Source organism: Leptonychotes weddellii, chromosome 3, assembly GCF_054177405.1.
Source record: "Leptonychotes weddellii isolate Sample4059 chromosome 3, ASM5417740v2, whole genome shotgun sequence".
Taxonomy (NCBI): domain Eukaryota; kingdom Metazoa; phylum Chordata; class Mammalia; order Carnivora; family Phocidae; genus Leptonychotes; species Leptonychotes weddellii.
Genome location: NC_138371.1, coordinates 128,097,653 through 128,117,140, shown reverse-complemented (window position 1 = coordinate 128,117,140; position 19,488 = coordinate 128,097,653). Strand labels below are relative to the sequence as shown.

The 19,488-nt window shown below is 46.3% G+C and overlaps 1 protein-coding gene across 1 annotated transcript; it reads left to right on the top strand.

Moving 5' to 3' along the window:
- The first annotated feature begins 347 nt into the window (after nt 1–347).
- Nucleotides 348–14,062, top strand: RGCC (regulator of cell cycle). The gene is made up of 5 exons (XM_006741216.3): nt 348–565; nt 1,067–1,252; nt 9,791–9,898; nt 12,341–12,403; nt 13,681–14,062. The coding sequence occupies exons 1-5, from the start codon at nt 517–519 to the stop codon at nt 13,686–13,688; spliced, it is 414 nt and encodes a 137-aa protein (XP_006741279.1). The 5' UTR covers nt 348–516; the 3' UTR covers nt 13,689–14,062.
- The last annotated feature ends 5,426 nt before the right edge of the window (nt 14,063–19,488 follow it).

Below are 19,488 nucleotides of genomic sequence, written 5' to 3'. Positions count from 1 at the left end.
AGGTAAAGGGCACGCGGCAGGAAGCGCGGGGGAGCTCCAGCCCAATCGTAAACTCTTTGGGGCTCTGCTGGCGACAGAGACACTTCAGCGAGTCGGGTTGTCAGGGCGCGCGGGCGAAGTGGCGAGTAAATATTTGGGGCTGTAACCCGGGCTCCGGCAACTCACAGTCATTGCGGTTCCGCGGCGGGCGCGTGGCGGGGGCGGTGCCCGAGGGACAGGGGCGTCCCCGGCGCCTTGGCTGGCGCACACCCGCCGGCCCCGCCCGGGCCCGCCTCCGCCCGCGGCTATAAGACCGCGGGGCTGGAGGGTGGCGGCGGCGGGAGAAAGAGCGGGCGTGCGCACCGTGCAGGAGGCAACGCGGCGCGAGCGCAGCCAGGCGAGCGAGACCGGCAGGGCGGGAGCGCGGGCGGCAGAGCGGGCGCCGCGCAGCTCCGGCCTCGGCGCGAGCGGCTGCACCGTCCCCAGGCTCAGCACCCCGCAGGACTCTCCGCCGTGCGCGCGGGGCCGAGCCCGCCCATGAAGCCGCCCGCCGCGCAGAGCAGCCCCGCGGCCGCCGCGGCGGCAGGTGAGTGCGGGACCCTTAAAGCCCTGGCCCTTCAGAAGAAAGGGGGTCCCGGGGCGTCCCCTTACCCGCCGGACCCTGCCCCTGGCGGGTTCGGGCGTCCTCCCCGCGCCGGGCTGGGGATACTTAACGGGCGCGTCCCGACCCAATCTTCCCACCGCCACCCGTTCGCACGCGCCCCCGGGGGGACGAGCGTGGGGACGAGTACCCGAGAGCGCGTGGGAAAGTGTTCCGCTGCGTCGATTAGCTGGGTGACCTTTGGTCGGCACCCTCACACGGCGGAGGCTCAGTTTCCGTGTCTCTGAAATGGGCCGGATAATAGAACCGCTTCAGGGGCTGGTTGAGAGTATGCAAAGATAAGTAACGGGCAGCGACAGCGTGGCCGTCACTCGGCACGCGCGCCGTGAATGTTAGCTATCCTCGGGGATGGTGGCGGCCCCTCCTGGCCCCGGGACGCGATGGCCGCCCCGCCCCGGCACCTGAGCCCGCCATCCCCGTCCCCAGCCCCGGCCCTGGACTCGGCGGCCGCCGGGGACCTGACGGATGCGCTGTGCGAGTTTGACGCGGTGCTGGCCGACTTCGCGTCGCCCTTCCACGAGCGCCACTTCCACTACGAGGAGCACCTGGAGCGCATGAAGCGGCGGAGCAGCGCTAGCGTGAGCGACAGCAGCGGCTTCAGCGACTCGGAGAGTAAGTGTGGCCCCAACGGGGAAAGTTACTGGGAACTCCCAGTAAGGAGCACTGGGGACTCGGGTCTCAGTGTGCTGATCTGTAAACCGAGGGGTGGGGCCCAGCGAAGTGAGCCCAAGGCACCGAGCCGTCCTAGGACGCCCGCGGCGGGGACAAGACCCCCGGGGCTGTAGCTCAGAGGCTCTTGGGAGGGCCAGCTGGTCTACCTGCCGCCTGCAGGTCTCCAGAAGGCAGGGGGGGTTTCAGCAGCTTGCCTTGACCCAGCCAGACGGGACTCCTGGGACCTAAGCCAGGCTTTCCCACAGTTACCTCTCCTCCCGTCCCCTGCCCTTTTCTCTCTCTCTGCAGTCATTTTTTCAGAGTGTGTGGGGCAAGTGCCACAGGAATGGGGGTGGAGGGAGACATGGGAGGGCACAATGCTGAAAAATTTGTGACACCAGGAAAGGTTTCATAAGCTGCTGTTCTTGGGATTTTTGAAATAACTTCTTGCATTTTCTTCTGGCTCTGAGCTCCCAGACTTTCTGCTGCACTGCGTGCAGTTTTCAAAGACTCTGGCGCAGTGGAATTCAAGTGTTTTAGAAAGGGCCCCTGTTTCTTCAGGCAGGTCCCACCACCGGGACTGCTGGCTTCCACACCGCCCCCCACCCCCGCTCAGGCTGGAGAGGGAGCCAGAGAGCAGATGGAAATAGAGGTGCCTCCTGGCCGCTTTTCTCATAACGGAGACTGACTACCCCTGGGTCTCTTTGTCTTAAACAACCTTGCAAGGAGTGAGGCAGTTTTTTTCGAGGATCAAATGGTCTGTAAGGATTATAGACATCTGTTTAGGTGTCAAACAGCAAATTTGGTGACTTTTCAATATTATGTGATTGTTGGTTTTCAAATTCTGGATGACTTACTATTTTTCAAAGTGAACTTTTCTGAGTTATTCTTGAGACTTCATTGCCTGGATGGGTTACCAGCATGAATGTCACTCCCTTTGCTGCCCTTGACTCTGGAAGTGAAAGCGATGACACAATGACCTCTTCTTGTGATTCTCTTTTTTGGAAATCTGAAGCTCTTCTTTGTTTCTGGGAAAAGATGCAGTCCCAGACCTCAACATGAGCTGTCCTCCTGAAAATGAATAAAGGCACTCGTCACCCTGTCCAGGGTTTGAGTCAGAAACCTGAGGTCCCTCTTGACTTTCCTTGGCAGCCCTGCCCAAGGGTTAGATTTAATTGCAGCTTTTGAGGTGAACAGGAATGGAATAGTGTGCTGTTAATTTTCTGTTTTGTATTTTTGGACTTTATGGGTAATGACTGGACCGCTTATTTGCAATTTCAAAGGGAAATATAAAAACTTTTTAGATTTGTCTCAATATCTGTGGCCAAGCTTAAATATGTCTCCTTCTGCTGGGGCATGGAGCAAGTTATTCATCAAGTACCAGTTCTCTCCCCCACCGGAAAGAAAGCCGGGACAGTCTGTCCAGTGCTGTGCTATTGCAAAGAACAACTCCTTTCTAAACCACAGCCACAGTTGGCTAGACTATGGTCTGAGCTGGCCCATCATATGGGTGATTGCAGTTCCCTCGGGGTAGGATTTCAGATTGGAGATCTGTTTTCAGGGGCCTCAACGAGAAGGCACTCAGAAACACATTCTTAATGATTTGGGGGGAGATATTTGGAATATTCTATAGTTTCTCTTGGGGGGGTGGCGTGTGTGTGTGTGTGTGTGTGTGTGTGTGTTTTGCTTTCTGCTTTTGTTGTTAATTGTTACGCGGACCCTTAGTTTGGTGGCTAGAGGAGTAATGGGGATGGTATAAAGAAGACTCAGATGACAGTAGTCTTCCTTATAAATGTGTAGTTTGTCCCCCATAAGACTGGTTAGAAATAGTGTTGGCAGAAGCAGCGTGTATCCAAATAGTAATTTCTTGAGGAAGCATAGTGTGCTTAACTTAACTGCCACCAAGAACTGAGCACAAACATTTATTAGACATATTTGTCTGTTCAGTGCTTTTCTGAGGAAGAGAATGTTTGAAAGAGGTGGATCCTACTGAGATTTAGGCCACCAAAAGGGAGACCTACCAGGATAATGATAACAAGAGCAGCTCACTTTTACCAAGCCCTTACTAGGATTATTGTTATTATTTATTAGCTCTTACTAGTAGTGATCTCTTCGCTGTGCTTTAAATGTGTTATCTCATAGGACCTCTACCACAGTCCTATAAGATAGGCACTATTATCTCCATTTTTCTGATAAGAGAGCAGAACCACGGGGGCCCTCTCTTAAGACCTTGCTCTTGTCACCATGGATGGTTAGCTGGAATGGGAACCAGGTTCTCAGGAATAGACTTGAAGTCCCGTTGGACCCGAATCACAATCAATAGTGGTTGTGTCTGAGGGTGTCTCTTCAAGGCAGTGGTCATCTGGCCGGGTCAGTGGGGTCCAGACTGAGTTCTGTCAGAGTCCTGGGCAATAGGTGGGCCTCAGTTTCTCTAGCTGTGAAATTGAAAGGATGCTATTTAGTAGTGCTAGTCAAAACAGCCATAAGCTCATGATTAGGAAGAAAAAATTTGCTCTGTTTCATGCTTTCAAGAAAACATTAAAATGCATACGCCAGGCTCTATTACATAGATCAGATACATTTGAGCCAGTGTCTTGCATGGAAATGTTACATATGAGCTATGAACCAGTAGTACCTTAATTCTCACTCTGCCTTCCACCTACTGCTCTATCACTCAGAAAATGTACAGCCACCTTACAAGATTGCTCAAAGCAGCAATTCTGTTTTTTGAAGAACCCTTCCTTGGGGGCGCCTGGGTGGCTCAGTCTGTTAAGCGTCGGACTCGATTTTAGCTCAGGTCATGATCTCAGGGTCGTGAGATTGGGCTCCGTGTGTGGGGCTCTGTGCCGAGCACGGAGCCTGCTTAAGATCCTCTCTCTCCCTCTCCCTCTGCCCCTACCCCTTCCCACTAAAATAAAAAAATTAGGGTTGCTTGCATCCAAAGAAGAAACATAAACATTCCTTCCATCCAAAGAAGCAAATTACTTAGATAGAAGAATGTGCATTTAAAAAGAAATACTCCCTGTTCCCACTTACAGGGGGTCCTCCAGAGATGTGAAGAGAACCAAAATGAAAATTGCAAGATAACGCCACATGATGGGTGGAATTCAGATGGGGGTTGATCAAAACAGGCTTGTTCCTTCCCCTAGACTTGGGTCCAACATGTCATCTCAGACACTTTGGTGGGAGCTGTTTTAACGTCGGCAGTAAAAGGGCAGTGTAATTAGGAGCCAGGGCAGTGTTGTTCAACCTTGATCCTTAGAGGTGCTCCAGAGGTTGTAAACTTCTTTGGTTTGAACTTAATTAAAAAAAATATATATACTGTTTTTCAGTATTTTCAAAACTGTAAATGCACACCATGATTCCTCAAATACGCTTAAAGAAATTTTAACTCATGATTACAAAGTTTTAACCAATGTGTTAATTTGTTTCCACCGAATGATTTTATGCAAAGTTTATAATATTAACTTGAACTTTAAAAAAGGTGGTAGGAACTTCTCTCTTTGCTGTGTTGGGGTTTCGCACACCTTTTTCCTTTGAAGTGGGGGGGTGGGGGGTGCGAGTGTTTTGCTACTTAACGGGAAGGATCCGAAGGCTCCTGTGTATGCGAGGGATGTTGTGATATTGTAGAGCCGTTTTAGGGAAAGAGGAACTGGCTTCTTTAGCATTTGCAAGACCAGAAAATTTGTCTGTCTTTGCCTAGAGTCTTCCAGCTTGCGCACCTGCTGGACCTGGGTGCCAGCATGACAGGTAGCGTATTGGCTGATCTGGCATAGGAACTCCAGAGACTGGAATCTGAACTTGTTCAAGCCAGGAGAGAATGCCAAGTTCAGAGCCCCCAGGGTGCCCTGGCATGGTGGTAGGGGTTCCAGGTGGGGGGCGGGGCTCACTCTGACGGAGACCTGGAGAGGTGTCGAGAACGGCCGAGCAGTGCCAGAAGGGAAGCTGGGGTGATAGTCTTGAAAGGAGATTCACGCCCCGCCCCCGCACGCCCCCCCCCCCGCCCATTCCCTGTGGCAAAAGGGAAACAGATCCAAGGCTTTCTTTTTCCCAGTTAATTACTATAGTTTGCTTGTCTTCAACGTGTGGGATTGTTCTATATTTACAGGAGCTCTGGGCAAGGTTTACCGTCTGTGGCTTTCCTTCCCTCTGGAGTAGCACATGTCGGCGCTAACCCTAAATTACCTTTCTCCCCACCCCCAAGCTCAAAAAAGCACAACTACCTTTCAAACAAGCTTCTGTTTTTACAGCTGAGTTTCTCAAGCTGTGTGGGTGAGCACTAAAGTTGGATGTTTGTATATTGAATATGCTGACATTTCTTGAGCTGGTGTCTTAGAAAACTTGGTCCCTGAGCTCGAGGTTCCTGGCTTCGGCTCGCCAAGTTGACTTGCCAAGGACATTTCTGATGGGGCTTTGAGATGCTCATGAGATGGGGCTTTAGAGCTGATTGAAGTAGATGCTGTGGAGCCCTGAAATATCTAGTCTTATCACCTGCCAAGGTTCCCCAAATCATCACCGTATGTGCCCCTGGAACCCCTGTTAATAACAGCACCTGATATTGGGGCGGGACGGTCATACATTAAAACGCTATCAGCCAGCAACACGTTGCTGTCATTTTATCAGACTGACTGGCCGTTGTTTTGCAAGGGATAGAGTTCCAGAGGAGTGAAAAGAACAGGAAGTCAAACTTTCCTTACCTTCTCATCTACCACAATGCCTTCCATGAGATCTTCACGGAGGGTGCTTAATAAAAGTCCGTGGAGTGAAATCTTATTGGATGAAAGGAAGCGAGGTCTAGAGCTTGGGCTCCTCCTGTGTTGGTGGCTTGTTTTAGGGAGGTTTCTTCTCAGGTGCCTCCGAAGATAAGCTTCTCTTAATTAAGAGTTTTGCTACTCTCTGAGGGAGTGGAGGAAGCCTGGCCCCAGAATCTTGATGGTTACTATTCTCTGTGGCGACCTCTCCTCTCCTGGACATGTCATCCTCCATTTCGCCAGGAACTTTAGAATAAAATCATGAAAACCATAGGAATCATACATGGAGTGCCTCGTTACTATTCCCCTTCTGCTGCAGAGGAAACTGAGGCTCAGAGATGAAGTGATTTTCACAGGGTCACACGGCTGTCACAGCCTCCCATCCTGAACGTCTCTACTGTGGCAGCTTCTGCTGGGCTTCCTAGTAGCTTTGGGCTTCTGGAAGTTGCTTTCTTCATGAATGACGTGTGTACAGTATTACCACAGGGTGGAACTAAACTGGGGACAGGTTTGGCTCAAGGATGCTGGGGTTTCATTTCCTGTTGATGGTTGAATATTTTGGAGCCTGGAGTCAGGTCTGGCTCAGATTGTGCGCTGAAACTCATGGAGAGAGAGAGGAATCGAGGTGTGGCAATGTGCCGGTGTGACGTGTGTGTGTGTGTGTGTGTGTGTGTGGTTGGGGAGGTGTAAGGGGAGAGGGGAAATGGGGAAGGGAGCACTTGCTATGTTGACATGCCTGTGTGTGTGTGTTTATATATAGATACTGTAACCTAGTATTTTTTTCTCTCCCTCCCTCACTGGGGGAGTAGCATGAGTTCATTAGCCGTAAGAGAAACTTCTGATTATTTTAAGTTTGGTTTGCAGCCAAATTTATTAGGCAAGTAACAGCCGGTTTGTCTATATATTTTCTAAGTTTGAGGAAAATACTTGGATCAAAAAGGCATTTTCACACCAGGTTTTAAAGGCCAAGAGGTCCACTGTGGCAATGTCCTGGTCCTATGACTCATTCTCTACAGAGTTTCAAAACCACCTGAGTGACCCAGGGTTTTTCCTGAGTCCTCATTTTGCAATAGCCTTTTCCATGTTGACATCATTTCTTCCCTGAAAACTCAATGACATTAGTCTACTTGTCTGTGAGGAAAAACAAATTGTGTGTGCGTGTCTCCCCCACCCCCGCCCCTGCCTCCTCCAAAGGATGAGTATATGTGGCTGGAAAATTGTTGAGCTGGAGCAGAAGAGAGATGAAGTCCAAAGTCAAGGCAAGGGCTGGTAGTGCAGGGCAGGGTGGAGGGAGGTGTGATGGCAAAACTGGATCTCAAGGACTGACTGCTTTTGGGAGATAGAGACCAGAGGTGGGGCCACTGAAGTCTGGGCCGGCAAGTCTCTGGGCTGGGCACTCTGGGCCAGGGATGGGGGCGATGCTCTCTAGTGTCCTTCAGAACCAAGATTATGTGCCAAATGCCTCATATTCCTTCCTTCTGGCTCAGGGGTCTGGGCACGAGGTCGGCCTCCCTCTGGTTTCCCTGCCTCTAAGTCTTACCTCATCTTTTCCCTACAAGTTTCTCAGGTTCTATTTGTGGAAGTTCTCCTCCCTATTATGGGGTGACAAACAGTAATGCTCTGCTGTAGGTCTGCAGCAGATGTGACCACTTTCTTGTATGTAAGGGAAAGGCTTTCCCTTGAGAAAATCCAGACTGCTCTAGAGGTAGGCTCAGCTGACAAAGGCAGAAAGGCTTCCCCCGCTGAGTTCCATGGAGTGCAAGTGTCCTGAGAAATATTAACTTGCTGCCATGAAAATTGTGTCCCATAGTTAAATTTGAGAAATAAGGCCAAGCTGGTTTATCATAAGACTTCTCAGGGACCTTAAAGTGGGAGGACACAGGAGGAATCTTGAGGGGTGCTCAGTGTTTCTCAAACTTAGTTGATTACATGGTTCTTCTTTCCAAAGGACCAGTGTTCTGAGGAATATATTTTTGGGGAAATACAAGAATGAGGTTTGGTATTTTGGATCTTAGTAGGTGTTCATCATCAAAGCCTTGAAAAGTGACTGTGGTCCTTTTAGGTGACTTGGGCTGGACCTCTGAAGGGAGAAAAAATCGGGAAGGTTGGGCATGTTTGGAAGAGTGGACAAGATGAGTGTGTAGGTCAGGAAGACAAGATGGCGCTGGGGCCACTTGGTCAGAGGAGGGTGGGAGGAAAGGAAGCTGGGTGTCGTGCCTGAGAACTTGAAGCAGCCTTTTTAGGGATGAAGCTGAATTCTTTTGGGATGAGAAACCTCTGGTTGTGAAAACCCTTTTTATTCTGAGTATATCTATATTCTGAGTATACCTGCAACTTAATTCAGGTTCACTTTAAGTTATGGAGACCAAAGAAAGATGTTTTTGCCTCCTCCTGAGTTGGACGTCCCTGGATTGAAGTGGTGAATCCCAAAGAAGAGTAGAGTCCTGGCCAGGCCCTCTTGATTCAGCTGCCCTCTCTCACCTGAAGAGCCTTTCCAGAGCTCATCTCTGCCACAACCATGGCTGGTTTTGTGTTTTGTTTTAACCAGGAAGGCTGTTACTTTGTGACCTCACAGGCCACATCCTGCTTCGGCTGGCTGCTCTGCCTTTGAGCCCTTTGAGTGGGTGCAGCTCAGCCACCAGCTCCCTTCTTGTGTCACGGCCACATGGCTGGGCTGGCCGTGGGTTGGTTTCCTCCTTCTTGGCAGGGTCTAGAGAAGTAGACTCTCAGAACTTAAGAGCTGGAAGGGACTTGAAGGATTATGAAGCCTTCCCATTTTATTGGTGGCTAAGCTGAGGCTCACAGATACTGTCTTGCTCAAGGGCGCCTGAGTCCCTAAGTAGCTGAGCTGGTTCCCTTGACTCCCAGTGCAGTCCTGCTCCTGGGACCTTGCCTTGCTCTTGCCCTGGTCTTTGGGGGTATGACAATAGAGGGAGCCACAAAATCACTCAAAGTGTCTGTAATTGACAACCTCTAGAAGAAGTATTTATCTCTGACCCTCTAGCTTATCCTTAGAGTGAGTGTAGGTTCTCAGGAGAATCATGACAAAGACTCTCTTGAGCAGCCAGGGAGGATTATTATTATTCTTTTTTAAACATTTCTTCAAAAGATGTATTTATTTATTTTAGAGAGAGAAAAAAAGAGGGGGGAGGGGTGGAGGGAGAGAGAGAATTCAAGTGGACTCCCCGCTGAGCATGGAGCCCGGCACAGGGGCTCGATCTCACAACCCTGAGATCAAGACCTGAGCTGAAATCAAGAGTCAGTTGCTTAACCGACTGAGCCACCCAGGCACTCCCAGGAGGGAGGATTATTAACTAATGGGACCAAACCTTGTATTTGTATTTCAGGGAATTCAGAGGGCAGAAGGGACATTTTTTAGGAAAGAGGATTCTTTAGGTCTAAAATCCCAAACACCCCGAGTCAGCCAAGCATTGGCTTGGTTGTCGGTTAGACACCTGGACAGTGGGCTCCTCTGTGTTGCAAAGGAAGCTGATCTGGTCATGAGCATCCTATCTCACTCTCCATTTGTTAGAGAAGCAAGGCCCCTGGTGTGCATCACACACACACACACACACACACACACACAGGCACATTCCCCTGCCTCAAGTCATTTCGGGGGCATAAATATAAAATCTGGAAATCAACCTGTTTTCTTTACAACTTTGCTCCTTTTGGAGAGGAGCTGTTGGTTATCAATAGATGTGGCCTGAAAACCACCTTGAATGAGTTACTTTTTCTTTCCTGAAAGGTGCAGATTCACTCTATAGGAACAGCTTCAGCTTCAGTGATGAGAAACTGAATTCTCCAACAGATTCCGCTCCGGCTCTGCTCTCGCCGGCTGGCACTCCTCGGAAAGGTAGGCTCGTTAGCTGGGGTGGGAGCTTTTTGGCTTCCTTACTGCCTTCCCCTCTCTGCCTCTCCTCTCATCCCCCTTATCCCTGACCAATCTTCCCCAAACGTGTGAAACAAATAGAACTAACATCCTCACACGGGACAGTGTGAAGTGCAATTTGTTCTTTCTCAAGATTCTGATCAGTGTGAAAATGAATCAGATAAATGGGGGGTGGGGAAAAGAATCCAAATTCGCAGGGAGAGAGAAAACCTATATTCTCCAGCCTCTGTTTTCTCTCACGTGGTGTAATCAAGACTGCCAAATGACAGTGCTCTCTCCCAGACTGGTTGGTTCTAGAATTGAAAACTCAGCAGCAGTTAGGCTTTGCAGAAAGTGGGATTCTTTCCTTTTTTTTTTTTAAAGATTTTATTTATTTATTTGACAGAGAAAGAGACAGCGAGAGAGGGAACACAAGCAGGGGGAGTGGGAGAGGGAGAAGCAGGCCTCCCGCTGAGCAGGGAGCCCGATGCGGGGCTCGATCCCAGGACCCGGGGATCATGACCTGAGCCGAAGGCAGACGCTTAACGACTGAGCCACCCAGGCGCCCAAGTGGGATTTTTTTCTTAACTAGTTGACCAACACTTTCAGATTACCAATTTAACAATTAAATGGGGTCATCCTCATGAGACAAGCAATGATCTAACATGATTTAAAATAGCAGCCCCAGCCTGGCTCTACTGTGGTATTAATAGACCTAAAAAAAGTTTTTAAAGATGCATGAGCAGTTTCTTATTTTTTGGAACTTGTCAAGTGTCTCTAGCTAGAGAGCTGAATGTTCTGTTATATTGGACAAGTGCCCTTTTGAAAACAAAAGGAGTTTTTTTCCTCAAGAAACATTATACTGCTGAAAATAGTTGCAGAATGCAATAAAAATGGAACACAGTTAAGAAAGAAATATGAAGATTCTATTACTTTTCTCACTCCTGGCATTAAGGAGGAATTTCCCTCTTTTTCAAAAGAGTGATTTTTAAATTCTCCTCTCAACTGAGCAGTGTTAGCACCAGCCAGTGGGATCTCTGCCATTGCCCAGCTCCTTGTGGGTAAAACGGAGCTATTGAATTCAGAGAGACAGAGCAGTCTAGGAAGTGGCTTCAAACGTGCCCAGATTTGCTACCTGATCCTCCAGAGATAGGAATTAAAGACAGAGAAAAAGCTCTAGTGGCAAATTAACTTTAAAAGCTAAGAACAGGGGTGCCTGGGTGGCTCAGTCATTAAGCGTCTGCCTTCGGCTCAGGTCATCGTCCCAGGGTCCTGGGATCGAGCCCCGCATCGGGCTCCCTGCTCAGCGGGAACCCTGCCTTTCCCTCTCCCACTCCCCCTGCTTGTGTTCCCTCTCTCACTGTGTCTCTCTCTGTCAAATAAATAAATAAAATCTTTAAAAAAAAAAAAAAATAAAAGCTAAGAACAAGGAGCTATTTGTAGCCAGCAAGGGTTAATTAATAAAACTATCCAGGAATGCATTTCAGAGAAGGCATGAATGATGAGCTCTACAGGGAAGCGTGTATATCTCAGGATACAGAGGGAACAAAAGCAAGATAAGGACCTGTTGCCTTGTGCGGCCACCTGGATGGGATGGGGCTGTCCCGGACCCGGAAGCCTCACGTCGCCTTCCCCGTACCATTTTGACAAAGCACGGTGGCTCTTTGTTAACATTTCATCCTGGAGGGACTCAGAGCGGCAGTGTTGCCCTGGGGTGATAGCACAAACAAGAACGGGTCAGAGGTGAGGCAGAGCGGGCAATTGACTCTGGGTGTCCGCTCTGCACAGTGCCATGCTTACCGAATATTTTTTGATAGATAACTCATATCCTACATAATCAAAAAATCAAAACTTTATTTTTTAGAAAACTTTTTTTTTAAAGATTTAAAAAAAAAATTTATTTATTTTAGGGAGAGTGAGCCAGAGAGAGAGAGAGAGAGACAGCACAAGTGGGTGGGAGAGGCAGAGGGAGAGGGAGAAGCACACTCCCCACTGAGCAATGAGCCCGATGCGGGACTCGATCCCAGGACCCTGGGATCATGACCTGAGCTGAAGGCAGATGCTTAACCGTCTGAGCCACCCTGGCGCCCCAAAATCAAAACTTTTATCTTCTCCCCTAGCCCCTCACTCCCCCTGCCCTTTTAAGGTAGTGAAGGGAGATTCTCCTTCCAGGTTGTTGGGGTGGGGGTGGCCGGAGGGCTGATGAACTGAAAAAACAAGAAGGAGACTTTAAGGTGAATCTTCAGAATCAGTATCTGAATTGACTGTAAGAAACACCGGAGCAGACACTGAGGATTGGTATAGGACACTTGAAAATAATGTCTCTGTAGATGCAGGGATGCGAAATGGGGTCACATAATCCTGGGAACCAAGGGTGGCATGAGCTGTCGTTGATATGGAAACTGAAGGTCGATTCTTGTTTTTCAGCCAAACTAGGAGACACGAAAGAGCTAGAAGACTTTATTGCTGATCTTGACAGAACATTAGCAAGTGAGTACATGCCTGGTATTTAAAAAAAAAAAAAAAAAAAAATCAAACAGAAAACCAACCAACACTGCTGGTAAAGTGCCATAATATTTACCACCTTGCCTAGGGGCAGGAAGTTACATCATCAGGCTTCTTTGGGTTCCAAAACAGAACCCTAGTGGCTCAGAAAGAAATTCTGAGGATAATCTTGCGTTCATGTAGATCGTGTGTCTTTCCAAAGGGTGAGAACGGGCCACCAGCAAACAATGACATTTTGTTTGAGAAATGCAGAGCAGTTGTTAGAGCAAGATGGGAATTTTACCACCACGATGGCCCGGCAGGCTTTTCAGAGGAGAAATGAGCCAACTGACCACAAAAGCAACAGGCTAACAAGCCAGGCGGTTCCATCCCATGGGCCAGGGAAGTCCTCCCAGGTTAGATCCAGGGGCTTGGGGAGGTCTGATTTCTAGAGGGTCCCAAAAGAAAGAATTGGCCTGGGGAGACCCTGTAACCAAAGGCCCACGCCAATTAGTGAAAGACCTGGGTTAAGTATACACTACCTTGTTTACCATTTGGCATTTGCACTAATGGTACCCCTTTTGTGTGACCGAAAATGTGGGGAACTGAAGATATCAGACCGTAACTACAGCGTCGGGAGGGGAGGGGCCTCCAGAAGATGGGGCCCTGAGATTCAGTCTACCCACTGTGTTTCAAAAGGAAAGGATTGCAAGAGCCAGAAGGATCAGCTAGAGCTTCGGGGTAAAAGTTTCAGCAACTCTACTCTTGGCAATCACAGAGCAGAAGAATTTTGTCCTAGCCCCTTCAGTTTTCAACGAAAGAGTTGATTTTCCCTAAGAAATATTTTATGCTATACTCTGCTAAACAGCCAGGTCAAACCTGAAAAATGAGATCCAAAGCTGGTTATTTAAAAATGACTCTGTTCCCAACACTGAGACCTAACTATCAGGTGGAAAGTCCTTGTGTATTTTCTATTTATTGGAGAATTTTATGGCCCATTCTCTTCCATGCGGTGCCATCCCACATCAGAAGACCAAGGCCTGTTTTGACAGAGATTATGGTAATTACAGCACAATTTGTATGAGACCCATCCATGGAACAAGCCTGCCTACTTCATGGAAATTGCAGCTGGCTGCCCAGTTGTACCAGTTAATCAGACATAGATTACGTGGGGAGCCTGCCGTTAGGTTTGGTGCTTTCATGCCTGTGATGGTGTCATCTGGTTAAGCAGAGGCGCTGGAAACTTCTGTGAGTGGATAACCTTATTTATCTCTTCTTTACAGGCATGTGAAACAAGGAGAAGCTCTGGGTCCTTTCATCATAAGGGAGAAGCTTCGGAAAGCTCCAAGGACCTGGTAAAATGAGAGCAGACAGAGATGAGCGCTCACCTGCCACCAGGCCATTCTCAGGCTGGTCCTAACACCAGCCTTTGAGATCATCTCTGGGCAATTTAGACAGTGACGCTGACTTGGTTTACCAGCTTGCAGCGTATTAGAACAGATGATCCACGCTAATATTCTCTTTTCTCTCAAAACCTAGCTTTCCCGTAATTTAAAGTGCTTTTGTGAACATATTTGTAATTAATTATATATAGTTGGAAGCAGTAATATGCTTTTCCCAGCGTAATATATTTTTGTATGCAAATAAAATTTGAACTAGAGTCTGTATTTTTGTTAACTTCTTTTTTTTATCCTTTATTTCTTTCAGTGTATTCCCAGTCAAATAATATTCTGGCGGGAATAACACACCTCTGGACATCTAACAAGGGCCTTGGGTGCTGCAACGTTGCTCTAGACAGTAGGCTGGTGAATTCAAGGGTCACTTTGAAGCTGCTTCAGTACTCCAGAGGGGAAGTGTTGGCATATGATTCGTGGGAAATTTTAATTTGAGGATTGTAGGGTTTTTTAGGTATAGTTGACATACAATATTGTATTAGTTCCAGGTGTACAACATAGTGATCTATGCATTACCAGGCGCTCACTGCGTTAAACGTATCTGTCACCATAGAAAGTATTACAGCGTTACTGACTATATTCCCTATGTTGTGCTTTTCATCCCTGTGACTGAGGGTTGTGGTTTTGGTGGAAGTTGGGTTTCTCTTCCATCTCTCTTCTCCTCATATCTTACCACCTTTTCAGGTGCCATGGGCTCTTCCCTTCAATTAAGGGAAACACTCTTTGTACTCAAAATCCAGGACTGAAATATGAAGGAACGTTGGGGCAGCTGAAAGACTTGAAAATGATGGTGCTCTTACCAGATCTGTGTGCTAAGGAAGATTTGACGGTGCTGGCCTTGATGCTTGTGTTCAGGTGGCTTCCGTGGAGCTGGAGGGTTCAGATGCAAAGTCTTCCACAGAGGTGGGCTTTGCATGTGGAAGCCAAAGACCACCTCCACTCCCTGCCACCTGCCTTTTGGGGAGGATGGAGAGAGCACAAAACCAAGAAAGTCCATAATTTTCTTATCTGTGCTTTTCTTATCTTTAAAACCTCTAAAGTAGGGGCGCCTGGTTGGCTCAGTTGGTTGGGCGACTGACTCTTGGTTTCGGCTCAGCTTATGATCTCAGGGTTGTGAGATCGAGCCCCGCGTCAGGCTCTATGCTCAGCGGGGAGTCTGCTTAAGATTCTCTCTCCCCCTCTCCCTGTGTATCCTCCCTCCTTCTTAAGTGTGCATGTGCACTCGCCTCTCTCTCTCTCAAAAATAATAATAATAAAAGCTCTAAAATAACCAGACATTACTTTGATAATTGGAATCAAGCTATTTATAAACTCCAATCCTTATGTTTCTATAGGATACAAGTCCAAAACATAAGTACCCAGTTTTTATTTATATCTTCAGAGGCTAATTACCATATCTGACCTGTGTTTTAGGTAATCAGGAAACAACATGACCTTTTCTTTAACCTTTGCCTTTTCCTCAGTTTCTGGGAAAGCTTTTGGGTTGAGCCCAGATATTTTCTTTACTTCTTTATTGAGATAAAATTCACATGCCTTAACATGCATCCTTTTTTTTTTTTTTAAAGATTTTATTTATTTATTTGTCAGAGAGAGAGACAGAACACAAGCAGGGGGAGAGGCAGGCAGAGGGAGAAGCAGGCTCCCCGCTGAGCAAGGAGCCCGATGCGGGACTCCATCCCAGGACCCCGGGATCATGACCCGAGCCGAAGGCAGCCGCTCAACCAACTGAGCCACCCAGGCGTCCCAACATGCATCCTTTTAAGTGTACAATTCAGCGGTTTTTAGCATATTCACAGAGCTGTGCATCTTTGCCAGTACTTGATTCTCTGTCTCTCTGGGTTTGTCTATTCTGGATGTTTTGAATACATAGAATCATATTGTATGTGACTCTTCATGTCTGGCTTCTTGCCCTTAGCATACTGTTTTCAAAGTTCATCCATATTGTGCATGAATCAGTCCTTCATTCCTTTTTATGACTGAATAATCCACTGTATGGATACGCCACATTTTTTTATCCATTTATTAGTTGAGGGACGTTTGGGTTGTTTCTACTTTTTTGGCTAATGAATAATGCCATTATGAATATTCATGTACAAGTTTTCGTGTGGACGGATTTTAAAATTTCTCTTGGGTATATAACCTAGAGTGGAATTGTGAAGTCATCTGATAATCCCATGTTGAACTTTTTGAGGAATTGCCAAATTTTTCCATAGCAGCTGTGCCATTTTACATTCCCATGAGCAATACACGTGGACTCTCCTTTCTCCACATCCTCACCAACACTTGTTATTGTCTGAATTTTTGAATAAAGCCATCCTATTGGTTATGAAGTGGTAACTTACTGTGGTTTTGATTTTCACATCCCTGATGACTAAAGATGTCAAACAGCTACTCATGTACTTATTGGCTATTTGTATATCTTCTTTAGAGAAATGTCGATTCAGATCTTTTGCCCATTTTTAAATTACGTTGTCTCCATTATTATTATTATTATTATTTTTTAAAGATTTTATTTATTTATTTGAGAGAGAGAGAATGAGAGAGAGCACATGAGAGTGGGGAGGGTCAGAGGGAGAAGCAGACTCCCCGCCGAGCAGGGAGCCCGATGCGGGACTCGATCCAGGGACTCTAGGATCATGACCTGAGCCGAAAGCAGTCGCTTAACCAACTGAGCCACCCAGGCGCCCTGTCTCCATTATTATTGAGCTGTAGGAGTTTTCTATGTATTCTGTATATAAGTCCCTTATCAGACATATGATTTGCAAGTATTTTTTCCTATTTTGTAAGTTGTCTTTTCACCTTTTTGTTAGTATCCTTTGAAGCTCCAAAGTTCTAAATCTTGATGATGTCCACTTTATCTATTTTTTCTTTTGTCACTTATGCTTTTGGTGTCATAGCTAAGAAATTGTTGCCTAATTCAAGGTCACAAAGAGATACTCATGGTTTTTGTTTTTGGGTTTTTTTTTAGGAGTTGCATAATTTTTGACAACTCTTACATTATATGAATCTTACTTTTAGGTCTTTGATGTACTTTGAACTAATTTTTGCATATGATGTGAGCTGGGGTCCAACTCCATTCTTTTACATATAAATATCCAGTTGTCATTGCACTATTTGTTGAAGAGACTGTTTTTTCCTCGTTGAATTATGTTGGCACCCTTGTTGAAAATCAGTATGGGTTTATCGATGGACTCTCAGTTCTGTTCCAGTGATCTGTATATCTGTCCTTATTCCAGGGCCACACAGTTTAGGTTACTATAGCTTTGCAGTAAATTTTGAAATCAGAAAGTATGTTTCCTCCAAGTTTGTTCTTCTGCAAGATTATAATGGCTGTTCTGGGTTCCTGGCATTTTTCTGTAAATTTCAGGATCAGCTTGTCAATTTCTACAAAAATGGTAGCTGGGATTTTCATAGAGATTGCATGGAATTTCTAGATCAGTTTGGGTTGCCATTTTCACAACATTATGTCTTCCTTCTAATTCATGAATGTGAAATATCTTTCAATTTATTTAGGTCTTCTTAATTTCTTTCAGCCATGCTTTGTAGTTTTCAGTGCATGAATCTTGCACCTTTTTTGTCAAATTTATTCCTAAGTATTTTATTCTTTTTAATACTATCGTAAATGGAATTGTTTTATTCCATAATTTTATTTTCAGGTTTTTTTTTTTTTTTTGCTAGTGTAGAGAATATACTTGACTTTGCATATTGATTTTGTATCCTGCAGTCTTGCTGTACCTGTTTATTCTAATAGTTTTTTGTGTGTGAATTTTGTATGAATTTTGTTTGTACAAAATCATACCTTTTCCAAATAGAAGTAGTTTTACTTTTTCCTTTTCGGTCTAAATGTATCTTCCATTCTTTCTGCTGCCTCACTGCCCTGGCTAGAACTCCCAGTACAACGTTGAAAACAAGTGGTGAGAAGGCACACCTATTCTTCTTGATCTTGGAGGAGAAGCTTTCGGTCTTTCGCCATTAAGTATGATGGTAGTTGTGGGAATATTTTCTTTTTTAATCCAACAAGCCCTTGACTTGTTTTCTAAATACAACTTTTTCATTATGTGGAACTGTTTCTTGTTCATGCTTGGGAATTTTATTTGCTTTGGATAAATCTTTTTTTCATCAGAATACCAGTGGCTGTTCATTGTCACTGTCACTTTTATTACTAGCTTTTTCCAGAATTGAGGATCTACCTGCATTTGGCAGCCCTTTTTTTCTGGTCTCCTGGAGCTGGGACTCCCAAAGTGCAGGGTATGTGGCTTTGTGGGCTGTTGTGAGGATAAGGTCAGTGGTTTGGGGAAAAGAAGTGCATTCCTTTAGGGCATTGTTGGACTGAGGGTATTTTGTATTTTATAAACTTCTGTTAGATGAATAACTGGGGACAAGCAGGCTGTGGGCCATGTCACAGCTTGGGGTTGTGGGTGTGTTAAAAAGAGTGTTTTCCGTATTTCCCAAGATACATTTTAAGGAGCACATCCCTAATCTGTTTTGAAAAATAGGTATTAAGATCATATGTACTTGAAAAACGCTACATGATATGTATTCCACTTTGAGATTTATTATGCACATTAGTACATAAAATACTTAGGGTTCAGTCTAAGTTGATGGATCAGAGAACCCAAATAGAGTGGCTTAAACAGTATGGAAGTTTCTTTCTCACTAACAAGTGAGCGGTACAGGGCTGAGTGCCTCACTGGTGCAAAGTGGCTGCTGCTGCTCCTGTCATCACATTTATATTCCATCCAGCACAGAAGAGAAAAAGCAAGGCAAGCACAGGCTTATTTCTTTCAATGACATGACTAGAGGGGGCACAGATTCCTAATGCTCATATCTCCTTGTCCAGATCTTAATCACATGATCATTCCCAGTTATAAGGGTGGGGCTGGGAAAAAATAATCTCTTGCTGGGCTAAAATCTGAGAGCTCTATATTTATTTATTATTATTTTTTTAAAGATTTTATTTTTCATTTGAGACACAGAGATACAGAGAGAGAGCATGAGCAGGGGGAGAGGCAGAGGGAGAGGGAGAAGCAGGCTCCCCGCTGAGCAGGGAACCCGATGCGGGGCTCGATCCCAGGACCCTGGGATCATGACCTGAGCCGAAGGCAGACGCTTAACCATCTGAGCCACCCAGGCTCCCTAAGAGCTCTATATTTAAATAAAGACGAAGAGGATGGGTACTAGAGGACAACTAGTCATCTCTGCCACAGAATGTCGAAGGCTTTGAGAAATCCTACAGCCAAAAGACTTTTTTTTTTTTTTAAAGCTACCAATAATCCATAGCATATAAGGGAAATGCTGTTGTAGATGATCTCACTCCAGTGGGGTCTACTGCACTCCACCTCCTCCAAGACCAGAAAGTCAACAGCGTGGCCCTTGCAAGCTGCTGAATTGTTAGGTGGAGAGTGTCAGCCAATGGGCTTTTCTGGAACAGAACAAGATCAGATATTGAGCATGCAGAGCTGGTAGGATGTGCATAGTCTGTTTTTGAGCTTGGGGAATTTGTGTTCTAACTTCTAGGAGGAATAGCTAAAGCAAAACAAAACAAAAAATGTGACACGCACCCAAAGTAAGAGCATCGAGTGCCAGCCCAAATACTCATACACCAGCCAGCCTCTGGGATGGGACAGAGGAACCAAT

Bases quoted from the DNA above. Each gene is read 5' to 3' on its own strand.
- RGCC (XM_006741216.3), top strand. From the start codon at position 517: ATGAAGCCGCCCGCCGCGCAGAGCAGCCCCGCGGCCGCCGCGGCGGCA. The intron at 1,253-9,790 runs GTAAGTGTGGCC...CTTTCCTGAAAG, and splicing joins CGGCTTCAGCGACTCGGAGA to GTGCAGATTCACTCTATAGG. The intron at 9,899-12,340 runs GTAGGCTCGTTA...CTTGTTTTTCAG, and splicing joins GGCTGGCACTCCTCGGAAAG to CCAAACTAGGAGACACGAAA.